Source organism: Drosophila melanogaster, chromosome X (assembly GCF_000001215.4).
Source record: "Drosophila melanogaster chromosome X".
NCBI lineage: Eukaryota > Metazoa > Arthropoda > Insecta > Diptera > Drosophilidae > Drosophila > Drosophila melanogaster.
Genome location: NC_004354.4, coordinates 14,770,120 through 14,798,045, shown reverse-complemented (window position 1 = coordinate 14,798,045; position 27,926 = coordinate 14,770,120). Strand labels below are relative to the sequence as shown.

Below are 27,926 nucleotides of genomic sequence, written 5' to 3'. Positions count from 1 at the left end.
CTTACATTTTACATATTAGTAATTTATATATTAATTAAAATTGCATTGAACTTTACAGAATATTAGCACTAACATAAGTAATCGGTTAAATCGATCAATTCGCTGGCGATAATTTGGAAAGTAGTTTCGTCCTTGACGACGATATATTTTATAGGTGGTTCAGTTCCGCTAGTGATAAGACTGTATTTTATACTAAAATACTACTCCATACTCACTCGTTATGTACATATATTATTGCTACTTAAATGCAGCCAGCTATTCTTTAGTTTCGTTTCGATTATTTCGATTATTACAATTTTGATTTCCACTTGATGCGCCTCTTCTCTCCACTTTCTATCGTTATCGTTTTGATTCGTACCCTAACTAAACTTACCGTTCTACTATGATTAATTCTATCTCTCGCTACTGTTTAATTTACGCCTAGTGATAAGAAACACACACACACACACAAAACAATAACTTTGTTCAAATGTAAATATAAGAACTTACCATGACAACTGTGTATACTACTTCTCCGATCCAGGTGATACGTCTGCAAAAGATCTTGCATGCAACACCGCCACCGCACGGCATGGGCTATGGCAGCGTCGTCGGCAGCGGCGGCGGTGTGGACAGCGGTATTTCCGGTGGTGGTGGCTGTGTTTCCGGTGGTATTGCCGGTGGGGGCGGTGTTCAAGTGACCGTAGGCACAAATCCCAACTCTACAGCGAGTACGATTAGTCGCATTCATAGGCACAATCACAAAAACAATAAAGTGAGCAGAGCAGCAGCCAAAAAAACTATACAAAATAAAAACATTCTATACTTTCGTTCAATCGTTCAAAATCGTTCCTTCGTTCGTTCGTTCGTTCAAAAAAGGTCCCTTTTGCCAAAAAAAAAATGAGTTTTCATCGATGTTTTGTTCAATTCATAGCAATTACATTATGATGTGTGGTATATATTTGAGAGCTCATATCCTTTAAAGGGACCTTTCGTTTGTGTTTCGTCCATTTACATTCGTTCAATAATTGTGTTAAGTGTAACTACTTCATAAGTGTGCTTTGTTCATTCGTTATGTGTGTTTCGTTGGCATTCTTCGAGTTTTGTTACTGGGAGGGCTTCCAAACAAAATTTCGTCAAGCCCTATTTGCTTGTTAAAGCTGCAAGACACTGGACCAAAAAATTTTAAAAACAACAAATATATGTAATCAGGTTTCAGGTTAGCAAATGATTAAAAGAGTCGAAATATTGCATGAACTTTAATGATTAGTAATGTAGATTATAAAGCATACGTTTTAGGGAATTACACAAGTAATTTCTATCAGGAAAAATATTTAGTTTTCTTTAATTATTTTATAAATTATCAATGCAAAATAAAATTCACTTTGAATGTTTAATTAAAACGTTACATTTACTATTATAATTATTTTTTTATTATAAAATATAATGGTACTTTGTCTATGAAGTATTTTTGAACTGAAAATTAAGATTGCAAGGTTTCATTTTTGGTTCAGTGTCATCCAAGAGCTTGCCAACCGCCAACTGCCCATTATCATTGACCATTCTCGTCTCACGGATTGCATGATCCGAGTCCAACCGCGAGTCTTGACCAGCATCAGCATGCATATTACCATGTCCCAGCTCTGCTCGCCGCCTTTCAGTTACCATGTTAGCATGTAGTGAGTCGTGGCCACATACTCTAGTCTAAAGCACACACGTAGAGCTTTTCAATCAATAAACTTAATTCTTGAATCTTCAACTCAACCAGCCAGTTCAAGTGCCAAGTGCCAGAGACATCCAGCAAAATGAAGAACTCGTCCGGGAACCACAACCACAACTAACGAATCTGTCTTTCTACTTCTTGCTCCCTCTTGCATGGCTTTCCATTCCGCAAATCGTAAATCACAATGGCAACCGCAACCGCAACCGCATCCGTTACCGCAGTCCCAGTCGAAGGTGGCGGACAAATTCAAGAGGCCATTCCGGAAGCGGCACTCGGTGGCCGCCCACCATCAGCCAACGAATCGGGTGAATCGATTCCTTTCCCAGGCGATCAATGCCCGGTCGGTGGACTGCGACAAATCGGAGCATGTGGATCGATTGACCCTGCGATTCCGACAGAGCGACATGGAACGCGAGTATCACAAGGATTTCGATCTGGGCTTCACTACGGCCATGGGTTGCTCCCTGCTGTTGCTCATCCTCGGTGCAGCGCTCCAGGTGACTGCTCTGCCGCGCACTCTCATCCTGCTGCTGCTCTTTCTCTTTGCCTTCATTTGGGTGAGCGCCATTCTGATGCTCCTGCTCGCCGTGCGTCTCAAATGGATCATCTGGGATATTTCGGAGAGCTTTTCGCTGCGCATGGCCATCACGATTTTCACGGTCATACTCATCTATTCCGTGGGACAAGTGAATGTGGTATGTACAGATAAATACAATGTATATGTAAGTATACAATCCAACACTTTCCATTTCCCTTAGTTTACGTGCGTTTCGGATCATCCATGCTCGGGCAATGGGACGACCTCCTTCCAGAACGACTCTCATCGCAAGTGCTCGCTGCCGCAGTACGTGTCCCTATCGGCTGCCTTTGCCTTTCTATCTGTATCGGTATTCCTGAGGTGAGTGCATCACTATCACATCACAAAACGATGCTAATGGGAAACCTTGATTGTCCACAGGCTGCCCATCATATTCAAATCGCTCCTAGTTCTGGGCATGGGCACCATCTATGGCCTTTTCATAGAGCTATCGCATCAGAATATCTTTGAGTGCTACGACAACCGGGTCAAGTAGGTCAACGCTAATTTTGGTCGTCGCACTAATCCACTAATCGAACGACCTCGTTTCTCCTTTGCTTTGCAGCGCCTCGATTCCACTTCACTTGATCTCGCTGGCCCGCATTGCCATCTTCATGATTGCCATTTTGGTGCATGGACGCCTGGTGGAGGGCACTGCCCGGCTGGACTTCCTCTGGCAGCTGCAGGCGTCGCAGGAGAAGAAGGAGATGGATGTGCTACAGGAGTCCAATAAGCGCATTCTACACAATTTGCTGCCCGCTCATGTGGCTGCACATTTTCTCGATGCGCAATTTCGCAACAACATGGTGAGAATCCCATTGACCCAATGATAAATTTAGAAAGATTATTGTGACCTAAAAGAAAGTGAAATAGAACACTGGTATGGTATCATTAAAGTTGTTGACTTACCTGAGAACTTTTTCTTTTTTCGTTGTGCAGGAACTCTACCACCAGAGCTATGCCAAAGTGGGCGTCATCTTTGCAAGCGTACCGAACTTCAACGAGTTTTACACGGAAATGGATGGCTCCGATCAGGGTCTTGAGTGCCTCCGTCTGCTCAACGAGATTATTGCGGACTTTGATGAGCTGCTCAAGGAGGATCGTTTCCGCGGCATCGACAAGATCAAGACCGTTGGTAGCACTTATATGGCTGTCGTGGGACTCATACCCGAGTACAAAATCCAGCCTAACGATCCGAACTCAGTGCGGCGCCACATGACAGCGCTCATTGAGTATGTCAAGGCCATGAGGCACTCACTCCAAGAGATAAACAGTCACTCGTACAATAACTTCATGCTGCGCGTGGGTGCGTAGAAACATTGTGGAATATAATTTGAATATAAATTCATAACTAATTCAATTAATAATCCTTTTTAGGCATCAACATTGGACCCGTTGTGGCGGGCGTAATTGGAGCTCGAAAGCCACAATATGACATTTGGGGCAATACGGTGAACGTGGCCAGTCGCATGGACTCCACCGGAGTTCCCGGCTACTCGCAAGTAACTCAAGAGGTGGTCGACAGCCTGGTGGGGTCGCACTTTGAATTCCGGTAAGTGTGTTATAATTAATTTTTAAAATTGCAATATAAAATGATTCAATTGCACATTGCAGCTGTCGTGGCACCATTAAGGTGAAGGGCAAAGGCGACATGGTCACATATTTCTTGTGTGACAGCGGCAACAAATCGCTGAACGGAGAAGTGCGCAACGCCATGTCCCTGCCACAGAGTCTCCATGCGCCGGATTACTATATGAAGGTGTCGCAGTTTCCGGAGAATCGCGTCAATACCGACACCTATAGCAAAAAGGAGAATGGACATCTGTACGCTGGCAACGGCGTCGAGGAGCAGCAGTTGTTGCTGCAGCATCAGCACAAACAGCACGATCCGCTACCGCTTCCTGCTCCTCCGCCTCCGGTTCACCATCATTTGCATCAGCAGCAACAGCAGCGTTTGAACAGCAAGCTGCAAAAGCAACCGATCTTCATGGCCAACGGTGGTCTGCCCAATATCCGGGAGAATGGCAATGGTCACAATGGAGAGCATCAGCAGCAGCAGCAGCAGCAGCAGCAACATCAGCAGCAGCAACAGCAGCAGCAGCAGCACGGTGGCTTTATGGTGGCAACGACGACACCGCCGGCTGCAGTGGCGGTTCCCCTCCAGCCCCAGCACCATCAACTCCAGTTCCAGCACCCGCACCAGCATCCACTCCCGTCAGCAGTGTCGGTTCCAGTGCAGCACCAGATCCTACTCCACCACCAGCTCCAGCTCCAGCACCAGCCCGTTCCTTCGGTAATGTTGCGCGAGTTTAATATTATTGAGAATCCGACTTCCGGTGGCCGGCATCAGCAGATGGAGCAGCTGCCGCCGCATCACGGCAGCCTCGACCTATCGGGAATGGGAATGGGTGTGGGGGCTGGCGTGCTCGGCAGCGACTGCTTCATGATGCCACGGCGAGATCGCGAACGCACATATGTGCCGCCCTTAAACCAGCATGGCCATCATCCACCGCATCACCTCCATTCGAATCTGAATCTGAATCAGAGCCAGCACCCGCCATCGTTCACCAGCCTGGGCTATGGCCAATGCCGGGAGAGCGAGCCGCTATTGCATGCCAGCAGCGTCGCGCCGGTAGCCAAGGTGAGTGAAGACGCTGAACACCTGCTCTGGAGCAAGGAGATCCTCCTCTGAACAGCCAGCACCGCCTTGTCCCAGCCTCCAAGTGCCTCAGAAACTGACCTGTAAAAACCAGATAACCGGATTACCAAGACCCATATCCATCCCATTCGTAACTAATGTCCAAGAACCACAATAGATTTGTATGTATTTGTGAGAAGTAGGGAAAGGGATTATAAAGATAATAATAATAATAATAACAATAGCTTAACCAAGTTTATATTAGCATTTAATGTAAAAAGCGCACTTTTCTAAATGAATTTACATCGTTATTATTACCATCTGAATAGACAGATAAATTGTTAAGTTTTAAAGATATATTAATTTAATTAATGAGCCATATGCTTATACACCATTTTGTTGATCTCAAATTAAAAGTATAGTTTTTGAAGATAACTTAGTTAAGCTTTTAAATGAATCATTTATAGTGACTATATAGTTGGTGTGATAAAGGAATTCCTTGAATACGTTATGACTTTTTTTAATCCATTTACATGCCAGTCTATTTGTGAAGCTTGCCGACCACTTGCCCCGAATATCCACTCCTTATATTTATATCTGTGTGTACCATGTGTCTAACTCTCTATGTCCACTCTTTGCATGACCGCGCACATCTATCTTTCTCTCTCGCTTGCTCATCTCCGACTAACCACGCCCCCAGATCATGCCCATGCAGCATGCGCCAAAGTACGAGCCACCACGTTACACTTCTCCCCACACCATGTTGTCGCAACAGCACCAGCAGCAGCAGCAGCAGCAGCATCAGCATCAGCAGCCGCAATCGCAATCTGCCCAGGATCAGCAGACACATCCCGCCCAGGACCCACATCCTTTGCAGCGGCAGTACGCCATGTATTCGCAGCAGCCGCAGCTGCCGCCGAAGCCAGTGCTGAGAACGTACATGAAGCCGTTGCCGAAGCTGCCGACGGATCTGGAGGAGAGCCGCGACATGTCCTCGACGGATGATCTGAGCTCACGACCACACTCGCCCTCGATGAGCAGCTCGGATGAGAGCTACTCGAAGACCACAGAGGGCGAAGGTGAAGGCGATGAGGACTCGCCGCGCATGGTCAATGGTGGCCACCTGCATCATCGCAATGGCTACCACCTGCCCGCCGGTGGTCTGGTCAACCCATTGCAATGGCTCTACCCCTGCGACATTCAGGTGGATCCCACCTCTCCGGTCGTCGACATGGCCCACCTGCATGACTTTGAGCTAAGCTCCACCACCGAGAGCCAGGGCCATCACACTAACAGCAACACGACGAGCAACACACAACACAAGGGCGACAGCTGCAACAGCTTCGACTTTCAGAAGGCAGCAGTTGGAACGGCAGCGGGTGCGGCAATCGCGACCAAGTCGCCCTTCGAGCGTGAACTGCAACGTCTGCTTAACGAATCCTCGCGAGCTCGTTGCCTGGCGACTGCGACAACGACGGCTGGAGCCATCTCTACCACAGATCAGACGGCCAGCAATGGAAGCCGTGAGTTGAGCTACTCCCTCAGCAATGGGAAGCTGAGCTCTGCGAATGGACATGGCGTTGGAGGATCCGGATCCGGATCCGGATCGGGATCAGGTTCAGGTTCGGCGGTGGGCAATGGCAGCGGTGGCAGCGGCAGCAGCAATGGCAATCTCAGCGGCGGCAGCGGCAGCAACTCGAACAGTGGCAACAACAACAGCAGTCACCACAAGACGGAGCAGCAGCAGAATATGGATCACGAGCATCTGGCCGGTGGCAAATTGCTGGGCAGTAATAGCTTCATGATCGCCAAACATCCGGTGGGCTTGGAAGCCATCAAGGAGATAACGCGCAACAAGAATCCCTCGGAGTCCAGCCAAATGTGAGTAGACCATGACCAGTGATGGGAAGAAGCTTGGTAGGACATATTTACTTAGTTGTTTATCCCTCAATTCGATAAAAAAAAAAATCAAAAATTCCACAAGGAAAGTGCTTTTGAAGGGGGATTACTTTACCTTTGACCTTTTACCTTTATATGACTTACATATACAATATTTGATAGTCTACCTATGTTATTAATCCCATCACTGACCATGACGACAGCTTCCATTCCATGACATATGGTGTAGGTTCGCCGCTTTCATTACCGGTATGGGGGTTGGCTTTATATTAATTTTAATTTTAAATCCTTTAAATGATATATGCATATCTGAAAACCTTATCCAATCGAGCGAATGTGTGACTCTTGCAGGCAAACCTCGGACACGGAGTCCTGCGAGATTCTGCACGAGAACCGCAACCAGATGCATGTGCTGGCCATGCTGGAGATGCATACGGCCAAGGAGCTGAATGGCAGCCATGCGCATCACGGTCAGCATCACCAGCAGCCACAGAGGACGCATCGCCAGCGACCGCGCTCCAAGGAGCTGCAGTACAGCCACGAGAGTCTGGACGGACTGGATGGAGCGGTGCAGTCGCAGTCGCAGCAGCGACACCAACGCTATCATCACCACCATCACCACCAACAGAGGCAGCAGCAACAGCAGCGCTACAACCATGTGCAGGAGCAGGAGGAGCGTGACGACACCGAGGACAACCTGGCCGATGAGGAGTTTGAGGACGACGAAGTGGGTCGTGATGTGCGACAGAAGCGCCTACAAAAGTCCGAGCTCAATCACAAACGATCGGAGGTTGCAACAGAGGCAGGCAATCACCACGACGACGAGGTGGAGGAGGAGGACGACGATGACGACGAAGAGGAGGACCACCGGAATGGCGGGCGGGAGGCGGCACCGCTGACTAACGGCAGCATGCGCGGCCTGGAGGCCAATGTGATAAACGACGAGCTGAAGTATGGAGCAACCCATCTCAATCACCAGTCCATGGACTCCAATCCGTTGGAGAGCCAATCGGAGTGGTCGGATGACGATTGTCGTGAGGAAGCAACAGGTGAGAACTGAGATCTCTACCATTTTCTCTAACCATAACTAATGCTTTGTTTTATTTTTTTTTTTCAGGGGGAGCCGAGTCCACGGGCTACATTACGGATGAGCCCGGACTGGAGAACATCTCGTTGCTGAACGAAGCTGGTCTCACCGATGCCGAGGGCGCTCTCTCGGATGTCAACTCGCTGTATAACGCGCCGGACGTGGACGACACTTCGGTGTCCAGCCGGGCCAGCTCCCGCCTGCTTAGCCTGGACTCGCTGAGCGGCCTCTACGACTGCGATCTGGACTCCAAGCACGAGCTGGCCATCGTCAATGCCTCGCACAAGATCTCCAGTAAATTTGGGCAGCCTCTATCACCGGCACAGCAGCAACATCAACAACAGCAGCAACAGCAACAGCAGCAACAGCAGCAACACCACCAACAGCAGCTGCAGCAGAATCCGCAGCACACTCAAGCCCAATCGCATTTGGCTCCGGTTCAGTTTCAGTCCGCCGAGGAGTTGAGAGAGTAAAGATTGAAAGTTCGTGTGAAGCAGGTGGAGCGTTAAACACTCAAACGTTGTTATTGCTATATGCAAATGGTGTCTAATAATTTACAATAAAGCAACCTAAACTATAGTAAACTAAATCTAGAATAGGTGACAGATATGCATATATCGAAATATATATATATATATATATATTTATGTATGTATAGAAGCAGAGGCACTTAAAGCTGCTCTAAGGCACCCCTAGATGTAAGCCCGTTTACTTTACTGTGGCTAGATCATGCCTAGCAGGTATTAACTCATATATATATATATATATATATAGTATATATTTAGTATATGCAAGAAGATCTATATGTATTGAAAGTAAACACGTAGTCATTGGTTACCCCGTCGCCAATTGGCCCAGTTAAGCGTTCCAGTTACTATACCGCGTGAAAAGCAAAATGAATATTTAGCCGCAACTTGAGATATCCAATGCTAATCCATGAATCCATCGTTTAGTGCGCTTAGTCCTTTTAAGGACTTAGATAGCGAAGGATCGCAGCTAGGCGACCCCTGACCACTCCCATATGTTATTAGTGTATAAATATATATAAATATATATATATATGTATATGTACCATTTTAATCGAATAAGCAAAGATTTGGCCATTTATACGAAGCCACAACCAATGCATGACATGTTGTAAATAAAACAAAAAGTTATAAATATTTTTTTTTCGATATTACTTTAAGGCTATAAATTGCCCATAGACTGCTCCACCACCATTAATTCGAATTTGAAATTGAAATCGAAATCTTAATCACTTGAGATCTACCTACCAATTCGTATATTAATATTAATATAACCAGCGTAAGATACGTAAATCCCTCTGTTTTCCTTTCCGGTTCCATTTTTCGAGCTCCAATGCGCCCGTGCCCCACGCCAAGCGTCTTTGATCTTAAATGTATGTATTTGTTTGTGGCCCATTCTTGGGCTCAACGGCAAAACACAGAAACTGGTTTAAACTTAGCTTTTGTATTCCAAATATATATGATGTTGCAAATTTTTAGTTTAAGTTCCCGAGTGCTCGATGGGAGTCACTTAAAGTGGACTCCACCATGTTGCCTGCTGCACAATTGTCAAATTTCATTTGCTATGCTACACTTCAGTGTATTCGTTTATAAGATCTGTATATAGAATATTCGAAATGATGGAAGAGGATTTACAATTATTAGACATATAAGATGCAGAGACAAAAGAAATATTCTTGATATTGTTGTCCCGACCCCAATAAATGAAACCAAAAACCAAACAAACAACCAACACCAAGCAAATGAATATAAACTGAAAGAAAAAAAAATCTCGTACAACTGTGCAAATGATAAATAAGGTAAATGATAAATGTGAACAAACAAATCCATATTTTGTGTGTGCAATTTATTAAGTCGCCCTAGGAGCGCCAAATATTATTAACAAAACTACACCAACGCAAAACGATATATAATGAAAGCAACAACCACAGCTAATGCAAGAACTGCAAACGGCCCACAGATAAACTTCTTATGCAAATATATAAACACAAATAGCGCAGAAATGTATACATCAAATACATATGTACATATAAATGAAACTGAGAACCAGCTGGAATAAATATATATCTATATATACACACATTCATAAAATTGTACACTGAAGCAGAGACAGGAAGTTGGACTCGTGCAAGTATATATTTATTTTTCTGTACTAAAAAGAACGTAAATGGTAAAGAATTTAATATTATATATGCAATGGCAGTCATCTGTCTATATCTACACGAAATAATGGCGGGAAAACAATGCCTTATAAGCAGGAATGAATTCTGAATCCAAAGGCCAATTGTCGACTCATTTTGATTCATAAATGCAATTATCAATTTGGCAAAAGTTGAATCATCAGGACTGTTCCAGATTCCGAGTAAAAAAACATTATTTGTTAGCAATAAAATCAAGAATTTCTTTATTTTCGGTTTTTTTTTTAAATTTTTTAATTTTCTGATCTACATTGCAATTTGTAGCTTTTCCTAAGTTTTTCAAAAGTACGCATTGTAATCGGTTAAAAGTAATGATTTTGAAAACGTATTTGGGGAAAATGGAACAGGCCTGTTTGAATAAGAAAAAAACCCTACTAGAAATACATAAAATGTCAGCATATCAAATATGTCAGAAAATTATATATATATATATACAAAAATATAAACTGGTGTATTTTTGGATGATTTTGCTGGCATATTTCTTTCGTATTCAACTAAAAAAAATTATTTCGCAATGCAGCTTAACACAATACTTGGTTTATACTTTCTTTTTTCAAATCAAGAAAAAAAGAAGTTATTCTAAATCATTGCAATTTGTTTATTTGTTTGTTAATTTGTTAACCCAAAAGTACAATAGTTTAGGCCAAAATTTTGCTGGCTAAACTGGCAAATCGTTTGGCTAAGGGTGTTCCTGGCAGCTGGGTAAATATCTTTGTCTTGGCTAGTGGGTTTCGCTCTTGATCTAATGGCTTTTGTCTATGTTGCAGTTGGGCTAACATTTGGTTTGGCGAAGAGGGTCATAGCGACACGTGCGCCGGACTTTCTGTATGTGTACTCACTGTACCGTATTTATATTGATAGCCAAGCCAGTGGTAGAAAAAATGCATGGTGGTTGAAAGTGTTTTACAATATTATTCCTTATAACTTTATTTGCATTTGAGCCAATTTGAGAAGCACTTTGCTATAACGTTACAAGTTGAAAGTGACTCTATAATGGATATATATTCGTCACTAGCTGTGTCGTTTCTTTTGTCCTTATGTCCGTTTGGATGTCCGTATGAACGAACTATCATGAAGCATGCAAGCTAATATTGGAATTAGTAAAAGAAAACATGTTTAGATATACCTAACTGAGGTGAGGAAATCACGACTTTATATATCCGGCATACATTCTCAGTCATTAAGTCGATGGGATTTTCCACAGCTCAATGAATGCCAATTTTTTTTTAGAGTTGTTTTGAAATAATCATTCAGATTAAATACAAAGAAACGTCTGTTTCTGTTTTATCTGATTTTTTTTTTTTAATTACTCATTAACATTTCTGTCATAACATCTTGTGCTCTTGTGAAAACAATCAGTGACACTCGGCTCCATGGCGAAGAACTCTCAGGTGCTTCCCGCAGACATGTTGTTTTCACCGCAACGATCGAATGACGTCTTTTGCGGGTGGCGGAGACGGGTGCCATAAGTGGGTGGTGTTATTACACATTTGAGCAACGTCCCTTGAAACAAAAACAAAAACAAAAACAAAAAAAAAAGGGAAGAGGGGGCGGCAGACTCGGCTGGTACAAATGAGACACTCTGGCGGTAAATATTTAATCAAATGTTGATAAAAAAAAAAAAGAGAAGCCAGAACTGCTCTACACCGATTGCCATAAAAGCCAGTTGCCCTGTGGGAATCGCTAGCAATCAGGTCTGGGAATAGAAATGCGCAACTTCGTGATCATATTTAGCCTATCTCTGGCATTTGGCATCGCCTCCGCCACCGATTATTGCAAAAAGAGCTGCGGAAGCACCAAGAATCTGGGATGCGACAATAATGGAGTGAGTAATCATGGCTATAATCCTTAGCATAGGAAGGGGTTCTAATCCGGGATTAGAACTATTCCCTCGGGAATATAGACTTACATGTACAATGTTTCGCTTGGCTAACTTATGTTTTTCTTTCGTAGGCCTGGGCCTCAAGCTGTCCCAGTGACGCCACCCTGTTGACCCTCTCCAGCGCTGAGAAGGATGCACTGGTGGCCAGGACGAACGAGTATCGCAACCACATCGCCGGCGGACTGAATGCCAATCTGAGTGCCGCCTGTCGAATGGCCACGATCAAGTGGAACGATGAACTGGCTTACTTGGCCAGTTTGAACGTGAAAAGTTGTCAAATGAAACACGACGGCTGCCACAATACGGATGCTTTCGACTGGTCTGGCCAGAATCTGGCCTGGATGGGCTACTACAATCCGCTAAATGTTACACACTATCTAGAATGGGGCGTCGATATGTGGTACGATGAGGCGGTGTACACCAAACAGGCCTACATCGATGCCTATCCGTCGAACTACAATGGTCCGGCCATTGGACATTTCACGGTGCTCGTTGCCGATCGGAATACGGAAGTGGGTTGTGCCGCGGCCACGTACTCCGTGTCCGGCCAATCGTACAAGGCCTTCCTGCTGGCCTGTAACTATGCGGCCACCAATGTTCTGGGCATCAAGATGTACAGTTCCTGCTCCAAGGCGGCCAGCAAGTGTACCACCGGTACCAATCCCAAGTACAAGTATCTGTGCAGCGCCAAGGAGGAGTACAACGTAAACAACCTCTTCTATTGAGGCAATAAATAGATGCTACGATCGGTTCAATTATTTAAATATATGTATATATAATCAAATCAATAGAAGGGTAGGGTGGACCTTATTATCAAAGATTAACTAAAGCACTGAGATAATAGGAGAATCGTATGTGATTCGAAACTGTTTATAAAGTTATGCAGCATATCTGTAACATTCCTATTAGTTTTAAAATACAAATACGGGATAAATTCTAAAAATATAATATAAATTAATTGTAACATACCAATTAATGAGTAAGACGGGGACTTAAGCGAAACAGCTAAGCTCTTATCTCTTGTCTATTTAAAAAAGTTAAGATAAACGATTTCAGATGAAGGCTCGTCTTGGATGTAAGAAATCTTCTTCTAGGAATTGTAGTATATGACCTGATAAGATAAAAACATAAATAACTCATACCTCAAATATAGGAAGAGCCCATTTTAATCTGTAATATTCCAATTCGCGATATGTATCTGTTTTTATTTATTTATTTATTTGATTTGACCATACTACCACAATGAATTGTGCAAGTATACATGTAAGGAAACTGATATCGTTATTTAATTATATTTGTTTCTTTTTTTTTGATTTCTTGTACCTTTGTTTATCTGAGTTTTGATAAAGAATGAAAACAAACTAATAAAACGTAATAAATACGGTGGTTTTATTTAAACGGGGCCATATTTTTAATACTAATTAAGCTTATCTATCACCAAGCTTGAAGCTGACAGTAAACTTATGCACGGGTACCTGCAACTAAGGAAGTGCTCCATAAATTGAAACTCAATCAGTTTTGATAACAATCCAATTACCAGTCAGAAAAGTCTGCACGAGAAAACGACCTACCCCAATAGGTTGAATCACCTGATCGATATCGAAGCAAGAAAGAACGCTATATGATCTCGACTATCAGATACCCGTTAAATAAAGAGAAATTTCAACGTTCTAATGAAACACAGATAGGAATTTATGGCTTAGAGAACTATTTTTCTGTGAATTCAGATCTATGTACATATATTTAGTTAACTTGAATGGACTGAATATGGATTGAATATGTACAAAATACATATATTTTATTTCTTTCATTTCCCACATCTATATAGTTAGTTCCCAGAACTAAATACACCAAGAGTTAGTCCGTCGTAAATATAGGAGTGGCGATTAGATTAGGCCATTGGAATGATTTATATTTGCACTCGATTAATTTCTTCCAATCAACAATGCTCCAATCAGCCCCTTATAAACACATTGCCAGACGATCCAAGCAATAGATCGCCTTTGGGTGTTAATCGCAACAAAGGCAATATGAAACTCGCTCTGCTTGCCATCCTGATCGTTTCCTTGGCCCTGGCCCAGGCCACCGACTATTGTTCGTCGGACATCTGCAACGGTGGCTCCCACATCGCCTGTGGGCATAGCAACTGGTGGGACAGTAGCTGTCCCGGCGATGCCGAGCTGATCGACATCAACGATGACTACAAGTGGGTCTTTGTCCACTCGCACAACGACAAGAGGAACTACATTGCCGGTGGCTACGATTCCAATCACAATGCCGCCTGCCGTATGGCCACCATGGAGTGGGACGATGAGCTGGCCTATCTGGCCTCCCTGAATGTGCGCCAGTGCAACATGGTGCACGATAGCTGCCACAACACCGACGCCTTCAAGTACTCCGGCCAGAATCTGGCATGGCAGGCCTACTCCGGCGACCTGCCCGACATGGGCTACATCCTGGACAACAGCGTGCAGATGTGGTTCGATGAGGTGCACAACTCCAACGCCGGTATTATTGCCGGCGGATACCCATCCGGATATAACGGACCGTAAGTTTGTCTTTGGTTAGATTTGGCCTAACGCTATAGGAAATACCTTTATTACCATTATTTTTTTTTCTGTGAAATATCAAAAAGAACGTAAGAACTAGTGGTCTTTCATATTCATTTTGTATAAGTGTTTAGTGATTATTATTAAGAAACTTAATGATCGAATTGTGAAACAAATGTGACATGCTGTCTGATCGATTTAATTAAGTATTAATAATTTTAACTCCCACCTAATCCCCAAGTGCCATTGGCCACTTCACCGTGATGATGTCGGAGAGGAACACCCGCTTGGGATGTGCTGCTGCTCGGTACAATCGCGATGGATGGAACCAAGTGCTGGTGGCCTGCAACTATGCTACCACCAATATGATCGGACGCCAGATCTACTCCAGCTGTGACTGGGGAGCACAGGGCTGCGGATCGGGCACCAATGGCGAGTTTGGTAACCTCTGCTCAACATCCGAGTGGTACGACGTGAACAGCTGGTAAATCTAGCAAATTCAAAGTGCACAATTAAAAGCTATTTCAAAAGATTATATTCGAGAAAAATGTTTTCAATTATAATTCAGGTGGGTGGTATGTTCACAATATCGTAATATCAATTTGGCTATCTTAGTTGTTTTATTAGATGCAAGTACGAAAAATTTTAAAACATTAAGTCCAGAAAAAAAATTCGGCATTCCACAGTCTTCGGGTGGAGACGTGTTTCTTTCAAGCTACGAATAGCAAGTTCTAAAAACTACAACAGTATAGTGAAAGTTAAACACAAAGTGTAAAGTGCAGTTTGCACAACTAACAATTATTGACTATAGTAATTATTTACTAAAATAAATAATTATTCCATATTGTTCTGGTAATTGTTATATGTGGACTTAGAACAATGAATCAAAACGACATACGTTCTCAGCGACAATGTGAACAAGACGAGCGCCGGCTCTCTTTACAACGCAACAATGCATACTTTTCTTTCGTCTCACCGCAAATCGGTGATCGAGCACCCTCACCTTCAACTAACTCGAAACTTTTGCCCTCAGCGAACGACAGACCGCGTTCTTGCTCTCCCTCTCTGCCTGCTTCGGCTCACAAGTCGTGGAGCGAAGAGACCGCCTCTCCTACCCCGCTCCTCTCGCAGCGCCAAACGACCGTCCCGGGTAACTGTAACACTGCAATAACGAGTGCAGTGACCTCACTGGCAACTGCCACAACATCAACTTCGTCAGCGGCCCAACTAATTATCGCTGTGCCAGCTGTAAATAATTCAGCAGCACTGACCGTTTGCAACAACAATAATGCACGTAAAGAAGAATCAAAACAAAAGCAGAAGTCGATTTCGACTGTGCAGACTGGCATGGATCGCTACATCCAAATCAAGAGAAAGCTCAGCCCTCAAAACAATAAGGCAGGTAATCAACCCAAAATCAATCGAACCAACAACGGCAATGAAAACTCTGCAGTAAATAATTCAAACCGATATGCTATCTTGGCTGATTCTGCGACCGAACAACCCAACGAAAAAACGGTAGGGGAACCAAAAAAGACCAGGCCTCCACCAATTTTCATACGAGAACAAAGTACAAATGCACTTGTAAATAAACTCGTTGCTTTGATTGGTGACAGCAAGTTCCACATTATCCCACTTAAAAAAGGAAATATTCATGAAATAAAACTACAGATCCAAACAGAAGCAGACCACCGTATAGTGACTAAATACCTAAATGATGCTGGTAAAAACTACTACACATACCAATTAAAAAGTTGCAAAGGGCTACAGGTAGTACTTAAGGGCATTGAAGCAACAGTGACACCAGCTGAGATAATTGAGGCTCTGAAGGCCAAAAACTTTTCTGCAAAGACAGCTATTAATATTTTAAACAAAGACAAAGTTCCGCAGCCACTATTCAAAATAGAACTCGAACCAGAGCTCCAGGCACTAAAGAAAAACGAAGTGCACCCAATATACAATTTACAGTACTTGCTACATCGGAGGATCACCGTGGAGGAGCCGCACAAACGTATCAATCCAGTTCAATGTACTAATTGCCAAGAATACGGCCACACCAAGGCATACTGCACCCTTAAGTCCGTATGTGTTGTCTGTAGCGAACCTCATACTACCGCAAACTGCCCCAAAAACAAGGACGATAAGTCTGTGAAGAAATGCAGTAACTGCGGGGAAAAACATACTGCAAACTACAGAGGCTGTGTGGTGTACAAAGAATTGAAGAGCCGCCTAAACAAACGTATTGCCACAGCACATACATACAACAAAGTCAATTTCTACTCTCCGCAACCGATTTTTCAACCACCCCTAACTGTCCCAAGCACTACTCCAACAATTTCTTTCGCTAGCGCCCTAAAATCCGGACTAGAAGTGCCCGCCCCACCGACAAGAACTGCTCATTCCGAACATACACCGACAAACATCCAACAAACACAACAAAGTGGCATCGAAGCTATGATGCTATCCCTACAGCAAAGCATGAAAGACTTCATGACGTTCATGCAAAATACTTTGCAAGAGCTCATGAAAAACCAAAATATCCTGATTCAACTTCTTGTATCTTCAAAATCCCCATAATGGCTTCCCTACGGATATCTCTGTGGAACGCAAATGGCGTTTCACGGCATACACAAGAGCTCACACAGTTCATTTACGAAAAAAACATCGACGTAATGCTACTATCAGAAACGCACCTCACAAATAAAAACAATTTTCATATACCAGGATACTTGTTCTATGGTACAAATCATCCAGATGGTAAAGCTCATGGAGGCACTGGAATACTCATCAGAAATCGCATAAAACACCACCACTTAAACAATTTTGACAAAAACTACTTACAATCTACGTCCATAGCCTTACAACTCAACAATGGTTCAACGACTCTAGCCGCAGTCTACTGCCCACCGCGCTTTCCAATCTCTGAGGATCAATTCATGGAATTCTTTAACACACTAGGTGACAGGTTCATCGCAGCGGGTGACTATAACGCCAAGCACACCCATTGGGGATCTCGACTTGTGTCGCCAAAGGGTAAGCAATTGTACAATGCGCTTACGAAGCCAGAAAACAAGCTAGACTATGTATCCCCGGGTAAGCCTACATACTGGCCAGCAGACCCAAGAAAAATCCCAGACCTGATCGATTTTGCAATTACTAAACATGTCCCCCGCAACATGGTCACCGCCGAAGCACTAGCAGATTTATCATCAGATCACTCACCTGTTTTTCTAAATATGCTAACTCGCCCCCACATCGTCGACCCACCGTATAGACTCACAAATTTTAGAACAAACTGGCCAAGGTATCAAAAGTATGTCTGTTCACACATAGAACTAACGACGGCATTATCTACAAAGGAGGATATAGACAAGTCAACGGAAACTCTTGAAAACATTTTAGTTTCGGCTGCAAAGGCTTCAACCCCGCCAGTGACGTATGCAAAACCAAACTACATCAAAACTAATCGCGAAATCGAGCGGCTGGTATTAGATAAACGACGCCTACGAAGGGATTGGCAGTCTAATAGATCACCAATTACTAAGCACATGCTTAAGATAGCCACACGCAGGCTTACCAATGCTCTCAAACAAGAGGAAAAAAACAGCCAACGTTCATATATCGAGCAACTCTCTCCCACCAGCACTAAGTACCCTCTTTGGAGAGCTCACAGAAACCTAAAGACTCCAATAGCGCCAATTATGCCACTACGAAGTCCCTCTGGCACCTGGTTTCGAAGTGATGAAGAAAGAGCCAGTGCTTTCGCTGACCATTTACAAAATGTATTCCGACCAAATCCCTCTACCAACACATTTATTCTCCCTCCTTTAATAGCAGCCAATCTAGATCCTCAAGAACCCCTTGAATTCCGACCATGTGAACTAGCAAAGGTTATCAAAGAGCAACTGAACCCAAGAAAATCGCCTGGCTACGACCTAATAACTCCAAGAATGCTCATTGAACTCCCAAAGTGTGCTATTCTTCACATCTGCCTGTTGTTCAACGCAATCGCCAAGCTTGGATACTTCCCTCAAAAATGGAAAAAGTCGACCATAGTAATGATTCCAAAGCCAGGAAAAGATAAAACGCAGCCATCATCATATAGACCGATAAGCTTACTAACATGTCTTTCAAAGCTGTTTGAAAAAATGCTACTCCTTCGGATTAGCCCTCATCTTAGAATAAACAACACACTTCCAACACATCAATTTGGCTTTAGAGAAAAACATGGAACCATCGAACAGGTCAACCGAATCACGTCAGAAATTCGTACTGCTTTTGAACATCGAGAATACTGCACAGCCATTTTTCTAGACGTCGCGCAGGCATTTGACAGAGTGTGGCTCGATGGACTTTTGTTTAAAATAATCAAGCTGTTGCCCCAAAACACACATAAGCTACTGAAGTCATACCTATATAACAGAGTGTTTGCAATAAGATGCGATACAAGCACTTCACGCGATTGCGCAATCGAAGCTGGAGTGCCGCAAGGCAGTGTACTGGGTCCAATCTTATACACCCTGTATACGGCGGATTTCCCCATAGACTACAATCTAACAACCTCCACGTTCGCTGATGATACCGCGATACTCAGTCGCTCGAAATGCCCAATAAAAGCCACGGCACTCCTATCCCGACACTTAACATCTGTAGAACGATGGCTTGCCGACTGGAGAATTTCAATAAATGTTCAAAAATGCAAGCAGGTTACCTTTACCTTAAACAAACAAACATGCCCACCACTGGTCTTGAATAACAAATGCATTCCACAAGCCGACGAGGTAACATATCTGGGAGTTCATCTGGACAGGCGGCTCACTTGGCGCAAACATATAGAAGCCAAATCGAAACATCTTAAACTTAAAGCAAGGAACCTCCACTGGCTCATAAATGCTCGCTCTCCACTTAGTCTGGAGTTCAAAGCTCTTCTATACAACTCCGTCTTAAAACCTATCTGGACTTATGGCTCCGAGCTGTGGGGCAACGCATCCAGAAGTAACATAGACATTATTCAGCGAGCACAGTCAAGAATTCTGAGAATTATCACTGGAGCGCCGTGGTACCTTCGGAACGAAAACATACACAGAGACCTAAAAATCAAATTAGTAATCGAAGTAATAGCTGAGAAAAAAACGAAGTATAACGAAAAGCTGACCACCCATACAAATCCCCTCGCAAGAAAACTAATCCGAGTATGCAGTCAAAGCCGGCTGCACCGCAACGACCTCCCAGCCCAGCAATAAACTTATTAGGGCATTAATGAAAAAAAAAACTATCACTAAGTGAAAGTTAATTAAGTTAGATTAAGATTTGAACACTTATTGTTAGTCTCTTAACACAAAGGGAAGATTCAATAAATAATAAAAATTAAAAAAAAAAAAAAAAAAAAAAAAAAAAAAAGGTCCAGAAAAGACAATTACGTAAACAAAAATTTTGTAAGGGTTCTATTGCTAAATGTTTGAAATCGGCTATATTGGGATATAATGTACTAAATTGGTCGATATGTGGATGAACGAAGCTATATTAAGCTCAGTGTTGTACATTATAGTCTCTGGCAAGGACCAAGACTAAGTCTATAAACCGTGTCTCCTCAGCCGTCTAACAAAAGTTGCTTTGTTCTCTTTGATTTTCTTTGAAATGGACGTATCGCTCGAGTCACTGAGAAATTGATCGATCAAATTGAAATTCAGTCGATCGGTCAAATGCCATGAATGGTATTTCATTAAAATCAATAGTCATATTGTCATAGCCATCAGTCTGAATTGACGGCATTTGATTGTGTCTGGTTATCGTCACAACGACGATGGTGCCTGTAGAAGCACTTGTTTCCAAAGGGACATTTGCCCAAGCCCCCATTGAAGTACTTGCAATCCTTGGCGCCCATTGCCGCGCGATATTCGCTTAGCAACTTGTCCTTCTCCTCCTTTGTATCCACCCAGTAGGCACTAGGGCACACGAATTCCGAAAAGACGCGACATTCGGGGCAACCACGCGTCACAGTGGCCTCAAATTGATGGGCCTGACGCCATGTGCGAATGCACGTCAAACAGAATATGTGCTTGCACTTGGACAAGATGCCAAAGCGACGTTCACGTCCCTTCTTCTCCACGACGGTATCGAAACAAATGCCGCACATCTTGTCCTTGGATCTGGCTATTGCAAAAGATAGCTCCATCGCCTGCTCGTGCTGCTCCAGACACTCACGATTGTGCGCACGGCGTTGGTTCTGATCCATCGGGTGGAGGCAGTAAAGGTCGCACATCTTGCAAATCTCCATGTGAAGTGGATACGAGCACTTACTGCCCCAGATACAGCTGCCACCATATGGACAAATATCCTGGACACCTTCAGTTGCTTGGAAATCGGCAGAATTGGCTTTGTACCTGGGAACAAACTCTGGTGCATTTGCCCAGGTCATCTGGCGACTGTAGCTACTGGTGGAGGCCACCACTTGCTCATTCTCCACGACTTCATCCGCGATTTCCGATATCTGCGGACTCTGGTTGTCATTTGGTGTCGTCTCGTCGTGCGAGAATCGGCATAAATCACCAAAACGACAAATTCCAAGCAAATGGAAGCGACAGATTGTTTGACTACGGCGATACGACATTATGATGAAAGTATTTTTGAGAACTTTATTTTTTGGTTTTTAAATAGCGTTGTAAAATTTAAAAAAAAATATACTTTTTTTCGTGTAAAATTTTTGAACAATTTCTCGGCAATACTATCCTTCTGAAATAACTTTTAGCGACTGATTTAAAAATAGGTATTAAATTCTAAGGCGACTAAGCTAGAAATATGTCAAAGAGAATAAAAAGATAGTTGACGCTAAAATGAAAGCATTCTTTTAATGCATTAAAATAAATAATTATGCAATTTGTAATTAAGAAATTGCACTAGATTTCGAATGATTATATTTTAGACCATTTGAGATTTTTTTCTGTGATTTTAAAAAATTTTAAGAAATATCAAAAAGAAACTAAAATCCACAGAAGACTTAGTGGTCTTTCATATTCATTTTGTACAAGTGTTGAGTGATATTCACAATTATATGGATTTGTGTTTAAGAAACTTAATGATATTATTGTGAAACTGATGTGATGTGCTAATAATTTTAACTCCCACCTATTTTCCAGTGCTATTGGCCACTTCACCGTGACGATGTCGGAGACATCTAAACAAAAATTTGGTGCTTGAGTATTTGTTTTATTTTGTAAGGGTTATATTGCTAAATGCTTGAATTCGGCTATATGGGGATAGTAATGCACTAAATTGGTCGATATGTGGATGAACGAAGCTATATTAAGCTCAGTGTTGTACATTATAGTCTCTGGCAAGGACCAAGACTAAGTCTATAAACCGTGTCTCCTCAGCCGTCTAACAAAAGTTGCTTTGTTCTCTTTGATTTGCTTTGAAATGAACGTATCGCTCGAGTCACTGAGAAATGGGATCGACCGGTCACATGCCATGTCATGTCATCATTAAAATCAATATATTTAAAAGTCGTCATCCTCCATTGAATGCCGTTGAATGCGGTTATCACCCGCCAGAGAACGGTGATTGTAGAAGCAATTTGTTCCAAAGGGACATTTGCCCAAGCCCCCATTGAAGTACTTGCAATCCTTGGCGCCCATTGCCGCGCGATATTCGCTTAGCAACTTGTCCTTCTCCTCCTTTGTATCCACCCAGTAGGCACTAGGGCACACGAATTCCGAGAAGACGCGACATTCGGGGCAACCACGCTTCACATTGTCCTCGATATACTCGGCCTGACGCCATCTGCGAATGCACGTCAAACAGAATATGTGCTTGCACTTAGGCAGGATGCCAAAGCGACATTCACGCCCCCTCTTCTTCACGACGGTTTCCAAACAAATGCCGCACATCTTGTCCTGGGATTTGGCTATTGCAAAGGATAGCTTCATCTCCTCTGTTGCATTTGCCCCGGTCATCGGCCGACTGTACCTGTTTGCATGCCCCACGACTTCATCCGCATTGTTTGATATCTGCGGCCTCAGGTTGTCATTTTGTAACACATCGTGTGAGTATCGGCATAAATCATCGAAACGACAATTTCCACGCAATCGATAGCGACAGATTTTATGAAGATTTTGCCGAGAAGACGTCATTATGATGAAACTAATTTTTGGGACCTATTTTTGGTTTTTAAAAAGCGTAGCAAAATTAAACAAAAAAAAAAAAAAACAATTATACTCTTTTTCGTGTGCAATTTTTGAACAATTTCTCGGCAAAACTATCCTTCTGAAATAACTTATTGCGACTGCTATCCAAATAAGTATAGAATACAATGACGACTGAGCTACAAAGCTGTCTACGAAAATGAAAAGATTGTTGACGCTAAAATCAAAGCATTTTGTGATTTTCTAAAACTTTACATGCATTAATATAAATAATTATGCAATTACTAATGAAGAAATCGTACTAGAATTCGAATGGTTCCATTTTAGCCCATTTGTAACCCTTTGAGATTTTGAAGAAAACACATTTTCGTACTGAATTCCTTTAAGACTTTTTCCCTAGGCTTTGGTTGCATCAATCTGTATGGTCGCCTCTTGAACCCACCATTCCCAGTCAAGTGCCCAAGCTGAATCCCCATCGGCGGTGTAATCTCCAACTGACTGACTGGCTCAACAGTTGTCGCGATTGATTTGGCAACTGGGTATTGGTTATAGGGTATTGGGTATTGAGTATTGAGTATATTGACTATTGGTTGTCGCAGCTTACGAAATTCCACAGACGACTTGCGGCATTGCCATTGCCACATCAACGAGTCTCTTTTGCTTCCAGAAACTGTTGTCTTGTACAACCGATTAAGTTGGCAAGTGAATTTTGGGGTGAATCCCCCCAGTGTTTCCGTCATGCGGATTGTTGTTATATGCCGAATTTGTCGTAGAATGTCTTGGTAATCAATTTATGTGCTCCGTCGTTCGTCGCTAGTTTTTGGGTGGTTTAAGCACCGCCATTCGGCAGATGCCGCAAGCCGCAAGCTTTTTTGCCATCTTAATGCGGGATGAGAACGGAGATGTGGGATGCAGATGGGTGCGGGCATAGGGATAGCTATGAGCTTGGGTATTCACCTGCGGAATTCACAACGATAACTTCCACTCCAAATCCGCCTGGAGGCCATCAACTTTGACGGCCTGTCTTTGGTGTCTCGCTGTCGATGTGGTGGTGGTGCCTCTGTCTATCTGTCAGTAGCCTGTTGGCCGTCTACTTCGTCCTGTTGCTCGTCGTTCTGCACTCTAAATAAATTTCATGAAATTAAAGCTGAAGTTCCCATGCGAGCTCAGTCTTCAGTCGCCTTCATTGTTGTCATTATAAAGTCCAAAAATTATTTTAGTAACACTGTTCATCAAAAGATTTTTTTTTTAGTATGTGCAACATGCGGAAAAAATGTTTAAGCTAAATATATATTCCTCTCAAGATAAGAGATTAGATTCTAAAAAAAAATGTTGATATATTCTTTATATAGTTTATTTCAAAATATATATTTTACATTACATTTAAACATTTTATTAGAAAATACAATCGCTGTTAAATGTATACAATTACAATTTTGGTAAGCTTAAAGAAATGGGTTTTTTTTTTTCAGTGCCCTTGTCTTCCGTTTTGGCGTACGTGAAAATGAAGCATTTTCCATTTGATGATAACAAAACATGTTTGGCATATTGATGAACGCCTCGAGAGAATGGGTGTCCCTATCCAGTGCCCGTGCTCAGCTCTCAGCTACACCACCGCCTCCATCACCATCCTGGCCTCTCCTGGCGGCACATTTCAGCACATCTTGCGGCAAGGACTCGAATTAGGCGGCAGCTTCAGCTGAGTTCCATGCTCGATTTTAATGATGTGACTGACGGACAGCCACCGAAAAATATGTGTACTTTACTGCTGCTGCTTCAATGTTTCGTGATGGTATACACCCATATCTACCCCCTCGTATTATTTTTCCCTGGCATTTGCTTTTGCTTACTTTTCATAACTACCCGCCGTGTAGAAGCGTTTGGCAGCCTGTTTATATATGCGGGCTCCAACGTTTGTTTGCTTTTTGGAATACGTGATTCGCCCACGGTGCGGATGTGGTATGTGGGTGGCATCATCACAGCATTCGCAGTGAAAATATAAATAATAATAAAAATAATTTCTCACTTCATTTGTTGCACAAATCGAAAATAAGCTTGGGCGAAATCGAAGTCCGTTCGTGTCTGATGAGTTTCGTTACTGTGGATTTCGACCTTCGATTTATGTCTGGAATGCCAATTTGCCCACACTGCGTATGTGTACTATCCTTATTTTTTGCCAATAAACTTTAACCATACCACGCACATAAAATATATACCTAATGCTCAGGCTAGCTAATGAATAAATGGACGTTTGAATAAATTACTTAATCAGTTTATTCATGGCTTGATTTGATGGATTGAAATGTGCGCCTGCGAATAAATTAAGAGTTCAGATTATTGTGGAGGAAACTACTTACTAGTTTGCTTTGATATATGCATCCAATAAATATTTCAGTCCACAAAAATATATCAATATGAAATTTCTCTGCTAAAAAGTTTTTCAAATTCGATTACAGCAAATTGTCAGCTGAATCTTATACCGCATTAAATGTAATTTAAATAACCAACAACGTGTGACAAATATTTTATATGAAAGTTAGCGCTTTTGAACATTCAGTTATCTTATATATATTTAAGTCTTGCACAGGAAGCATTAAAAAGGTTGATATCAGGAAGCCAAATGACGGCAAGATAGTAGAAAATTGAGACTGCCAAGTCAAAAGAGCTTGTATATATTTATTATGGTTGGCTGAAAAGCAAACTGTTTAGCAGTTAGATAGATGATCATAAATGCAATCAAAATTAAAAGTAAATATTTTCGAGACATTTTTTTTTAAATTATTAAATAATGAATAACATAGTCTCTTGCATTCATTCGTTATAACTTTGAATGGAGCGTGTAATATCTTGTAAGCCGTGCCTGTGACAATTATAAGTGTAGAGCTCACTCACACTTTTCAACAACCGCGCAGATATCTTCAGTGAAAATATTAAATTAGCTGCCAAGTTGTGAGCCAATTTCAATTTGTGCTCCGCGTGCCAAACAGATTTTAAGCCATCTCAGACCTCGGTGCTTTTCTTTTGCCATGCCTTCCATAATTTTTTTTCTCCTTTTTGCCCCGTGTCGTTGACACTTTGAGTGTGTGTGTGTGTGTGTGTGTGCGTGTGTTGGATGCCTTGTGTGCGAGTATGTGTGTTTTAGCTGCACGACGTAGCATACTTTAGAGCGCTGCCATTCATTAATCAAGTTCAGGGTACTTTAAAGTGGTCGCTTAGCCTCGACTCTGTCACTTGGAGCTGAAAACTGAACTGAAGCTGAATCTGAATCTGCCAACGGAAATGGGTTTATTCTTGCCCCGGAGGCAGCACCACAAACGCACACATGTGTGGTCAAAAAATATGAGGAACTTTGCAAGAAATTGAAATTGAAATAAATGCATTTATTGTCTTAAAATTTAACTGAAAAATTGCAAGAAATTAACCTCGTATAACAAGAGCTGTTTGGAAGTTCGGAAGTTCGCAGATGGAATTGTTGCTCAAAAAAGAATACTAATTTTACTCCCAATCAAATCATAAAAAGTAATTTAAATGAATTATATTAAAACGCAGCAATAACAGCTTATAGATTGTCTTTTATTAGATTAAATAATTGATTCAACTTATACTCTTGTACTCTTTTTGCATTGCATACTTTTAGGCGGCGGCGGTTTGTGTTTCCACACAATTTTTGAGTTGGACTAGCGTTTTATAAACATTAACAAGGTGACAAAAAAAAAATACAAATAAAATAAATCGCTGGAAAACCATATAACTTTTCCTGCAGCCCAAATAATGCGTACAATTATATCAATTGTTACATTTAATGGCTTACTTTAGTGCGACCTCCGGCGCACTTAGCATGGTGTGAACTGTACCCTCCGGACTCAGGTTAGCAGGATCCCCACCTTCTTCTTTTTTTTTTGTTTGTTTGGTGCCCTGTGTGCACAATAGAGACAATATTGCCGGCATTTACATATAAATATTTATTGTCTTCCATGGCCCCAAGTTGCATGTGAGCGGTCAATTTAACACGAAACAACGGAGCATTTCTGGACAGGACTTCCCCAAGGGGTTATATCTTGCTCGTTTTTTTTTCCTGCTTATATTTATATATATATATATTTTTTTTTTTGGTGGTGGTGGTGGTGATAAGGGGCTGCTGTTGTTGTTCCAGTGGCCCCCTTTTGTTTGCACTTTGGATGCTGCCAAGATGGTGTAGATGGGGCTGGAGGCTGGGCTGAGTTTAGGGTATTTCTTTGGCTTTTTTTTATGACGACTATCAACGCTTATTGTGGGCAGGATGTGTGGGCTGCTTGAACTCCCCCGAGGATTTGTTTGGCCTGTCCTCCGGCTTTATTATTTCATCATTATAACATTTCCTCTATATGGGCCAACGTACATACATATGTATGTATGTACATATGTGCAGTGAGGAAAATAAGAGCACTGAGAATATTTCTTTAAAGGATTATATATAAAGGTTATATATATATATAGAGTCTCTATCGATTTCGAACTTGTTGCGGTCTTGCCGACCGATAAAAGAATTGCCAGCTAGAACTAAATCGAAATAAAATAGTACAATAATGGCTATTGAACATGGTATATAAATATATATCTAATATTAATAGAATTAAAACAAGAGAGACTGCTATAGGCGAGTTCCCGACTATCAGATACCCTTTACCCAGCTAGTGTGAATGCGAAATTTCATCATTTGCTGGGATATCGATAGATATTGCGGGATAAAATGAGAAAAAAATTTAAATTGTTCCAAAGATGTAGGCGTAAGTGTGGGCGTGGCAACATGGGTCACTTCTGTATGTTGAATCTTGATATGGCCAGATCGACTCGGCTATTGATCCCGATCAAGAATATATATACTTTGTATGGTCGAAATCGAAACCATTTTACCCTACGAGTAACGGGTATTAAAATGTAGTTTTTTTTCTTTTTCAAATATTTTCTGGTCCAAATCGTTGACACATTAAAAGCAGCTTGACTGTATGCGACCCCACTAACTTTACTATTAATAAATTGCATACACATAGCTTATAATTTGTTTACCCAACAAATGATACAACAACGATTTGCAAACCGTTTTCCCAGTCAGATTGTGCTGTCATGGGCATTTGGCATTCTGATTGTTGTTATTTATTTACTTGTTCTTTATTGTTGCTGCCAATTATATTGGTCACTAGCAAAGTACAAGGGCATAAGCTATTCGCAAATATAATAGAGTTATTTT

General features: G+C 42.2%; 5 protein-coding genes and 1 long non-coding RNA gene across 14 annotated transcripts in view, besides 3 other annotated features; 3 read left to right on the top strand and 3 right to left on the bottom strand.

The window, feature by feature from the left end:
• The window catches only part of rut (rutabaga), a 38,596-nt gene extending 28,028 nt beyond the window's left edge, over positions 1–10,568 (top strand). For 2 of the 7 annotated variants that reach the window (NM_001298317.1, NM_001272620.2), the window contains 10 exons: positions 1,924–2,397; positions 2,461–2,600; positions 2,661–2,771; positions 2,845–3,085; positions 3,219–3,585; positions 3,657–3,831; positions 3,894–4,920; positions 5,618–6,798; positions 7,168–7,865; positions 7,934–10,568. In NM_001298317.1, coding sequence (NP_001285246.1) covers positions 1,924–2,397; positions 2,461–2,600; positions 2,661–2,771; positions 2,845–3,085; positions 3,219–3,585; positions 3,657–3,831; positions 3,894–4,920; positions 5,618–6,798; positions 7,168–7,865; positions 7,934–8,376 — 4,857 coding nt within the window. In that variant the 3' untranslated portion in view covers positions 8,377–10,568. Of the gene's footprint in view, positions 1–523; positions 755–1,923; positions 2,398–2,460; positions 2,601–2,660; positions 2,772–2,844; positions 3,086–3,218; positions 3,586–3,656; positions 3,832–3,893; positions 4,921–5,617; positions 6,799–7,167; positions 7,866–7,933 lie in introns of all 7 variants that reach the window. The other 5 variants (NM_078601.4, NM_001258743.3, NM_001272619.2 and 2 more) reach the window with 5 other exon arrangements.
• Positions 10,149–11,634, bottom strand: lncRNA:CR45522 (long non-coding RNA:CR45522). Its single transcript, NR_123906.1, has 3 exons — positions 11,446–11,634; positions 11,035–11,299; positions 10,149–10,961 (listed from the first exon to the last, which is right to left on the bottom strand). It is a non-coding gene; the product is annotated as a long non-coding RNA:CR45522 (long non-coding RNA).
• On the top strand, positions 11,495–13,382 carry Ag5r (Antigen 5-related). 3 transcript variants are annotated; one of them, NM_001272618.1, is made up of 2 exons: positions 11,495–11,952; positions 12,081–13,382. In NM_001272618.1, exons 1-2 carry the CDS (start codon positions 11,836–11,838, stop codon positions 12,732–12,734), a joined length of 771 nt encoding a protein of 256 aa, NP_001259547.1. In that variant the 5' UTR covers positions 11,495–11,835; the 3' UTR covers positions 12,735–13,382. The 3 variants fall into 3 exon arrangements, with proteins under 3 accessions (NP_001259547.1, NP_001245671.1, NP_524770.1); NM_001258742.2 differs by having other exon boundaries at positions 11,809–11,952; NM_080031.3 differs by having other exon boundaries at positions 11,809–11,952; positions 12,081–12,947.
• A 233-nt stretch (positions 13,383–13,615) lies between these two features.
• Positions 13,616–13,657: a mobile genetic element.
• Positions 13,658–13,993: 336 nt separating this feature from the next.
• Positions 13,994–15,084, top strand: Ag5r2 (Antigen 5-related 2). Its single transcript, NM_079950.4, has 2 exons — positions 13,994–14,557; positions 14,800–15,084. The coding sequence occupies exons 1-2, from the start codon at positions 14,040–14,042 to the stop codon at positions 15,044–15,046; spliced, it is 765 nt and encodes a 254-aa protein (NP_524689.2). The 5' UTR covers positions 13,994–14,039; the 3' UTR covers positions 15,047–15,084.
• A 144-nt stretch (positions 15,085–15,228) lies between these two features.
• Positions 15,229–19,949: a mobile genetic element.
• A 113-nt stretch (positions 19,950–20,062) lies between these two features.
• On the bottom strand, positions 20,063–21,272 carry CG5347 (uncharacterized protein). Its single transcript, NM_132742.1, has one exon. The coding sequence runs from the start codon at positions 21,166–21,168 to the stop codon at positions 20,311–20,313; it is 858 nt and encodes a 285-aa protein (NP_572970.1). The 5' UTR covers positions 21,169–21,272; the 3' UTR covers positions 20,063–20,310.
• Positions 21,273–21,746: 474 nt separating this feature from the next.
• CG5334 (uncharacterized protein) lies at positions 21,747–22,738 on the bottom strand. Its single transcript, NM_132741.3, has one exon. The coding sequence runs from the start codon at positions 22,685–22,687 to the stop codon at positions 22,055–22,057; it is 633 nt and encodes a 210-aa protein (NP_572969.1). The 5' UTR covers positions 22,688–22,738; the 3' UTR covers positions 21,747–22,054.
• A 4,580-nt stretch (positions 22,739–27,318) lies between these two features.
• Positions 27,319–27,573: a mobile genetic element.
• Between the last annotated feature and the right edge of the window lie 353 nt (positions 27,574–27,926).

What these genes read in the sequence shown, in the direction of transcription:
- Ag5r (NM_001272618.1), top strand. Translation starts at nt 11,836, where the DNA reads ATGCGCAACTTCGTGATCATATTTAGCCTATCTCTGGCATTTGGCATC. An exon ending in TGGGATGCGACAATAATGGA is followed by an intron (nt 11,953 to 12,080) that starts GTGAGTAATCAT and finishes TTTCTTTCGTAG; the next exon opens with GCCTGGGCCTCAAGCTGTCC.
- Ag5r2 (NM_079950.4), top strand. Translation starts at nt 14,040, where the DNA reads ATGAAACTCGCTCTGCTTGCCATCCTGATCGTTTCCTTGGCCCTGGCC. An exon ending in CCATCCGGATATAACGGACC is followed by an intron (nt 14,558 to 14,799) that starts GTAAGTTTGTCT and finishes CTAATCCCCAAG; the next exon opens with TGCCATTGGCCACTTCACCG.
- CG5347 (NM_132742.1), bottom strand. Translation starts at nt 21,168, where the DNA reads ATGTCGTATCGCCGTAGTCAAACAATCTGTCGCTTCCATTTGCTTGGA.
- CG5334 (NM_132741.3), bottom strand. Translation starts at nt 22,687, where the DNA reads ATGACGTCTTCTCGGCAAAATCTTCATAAAATCTGTCGCTATCGATTG.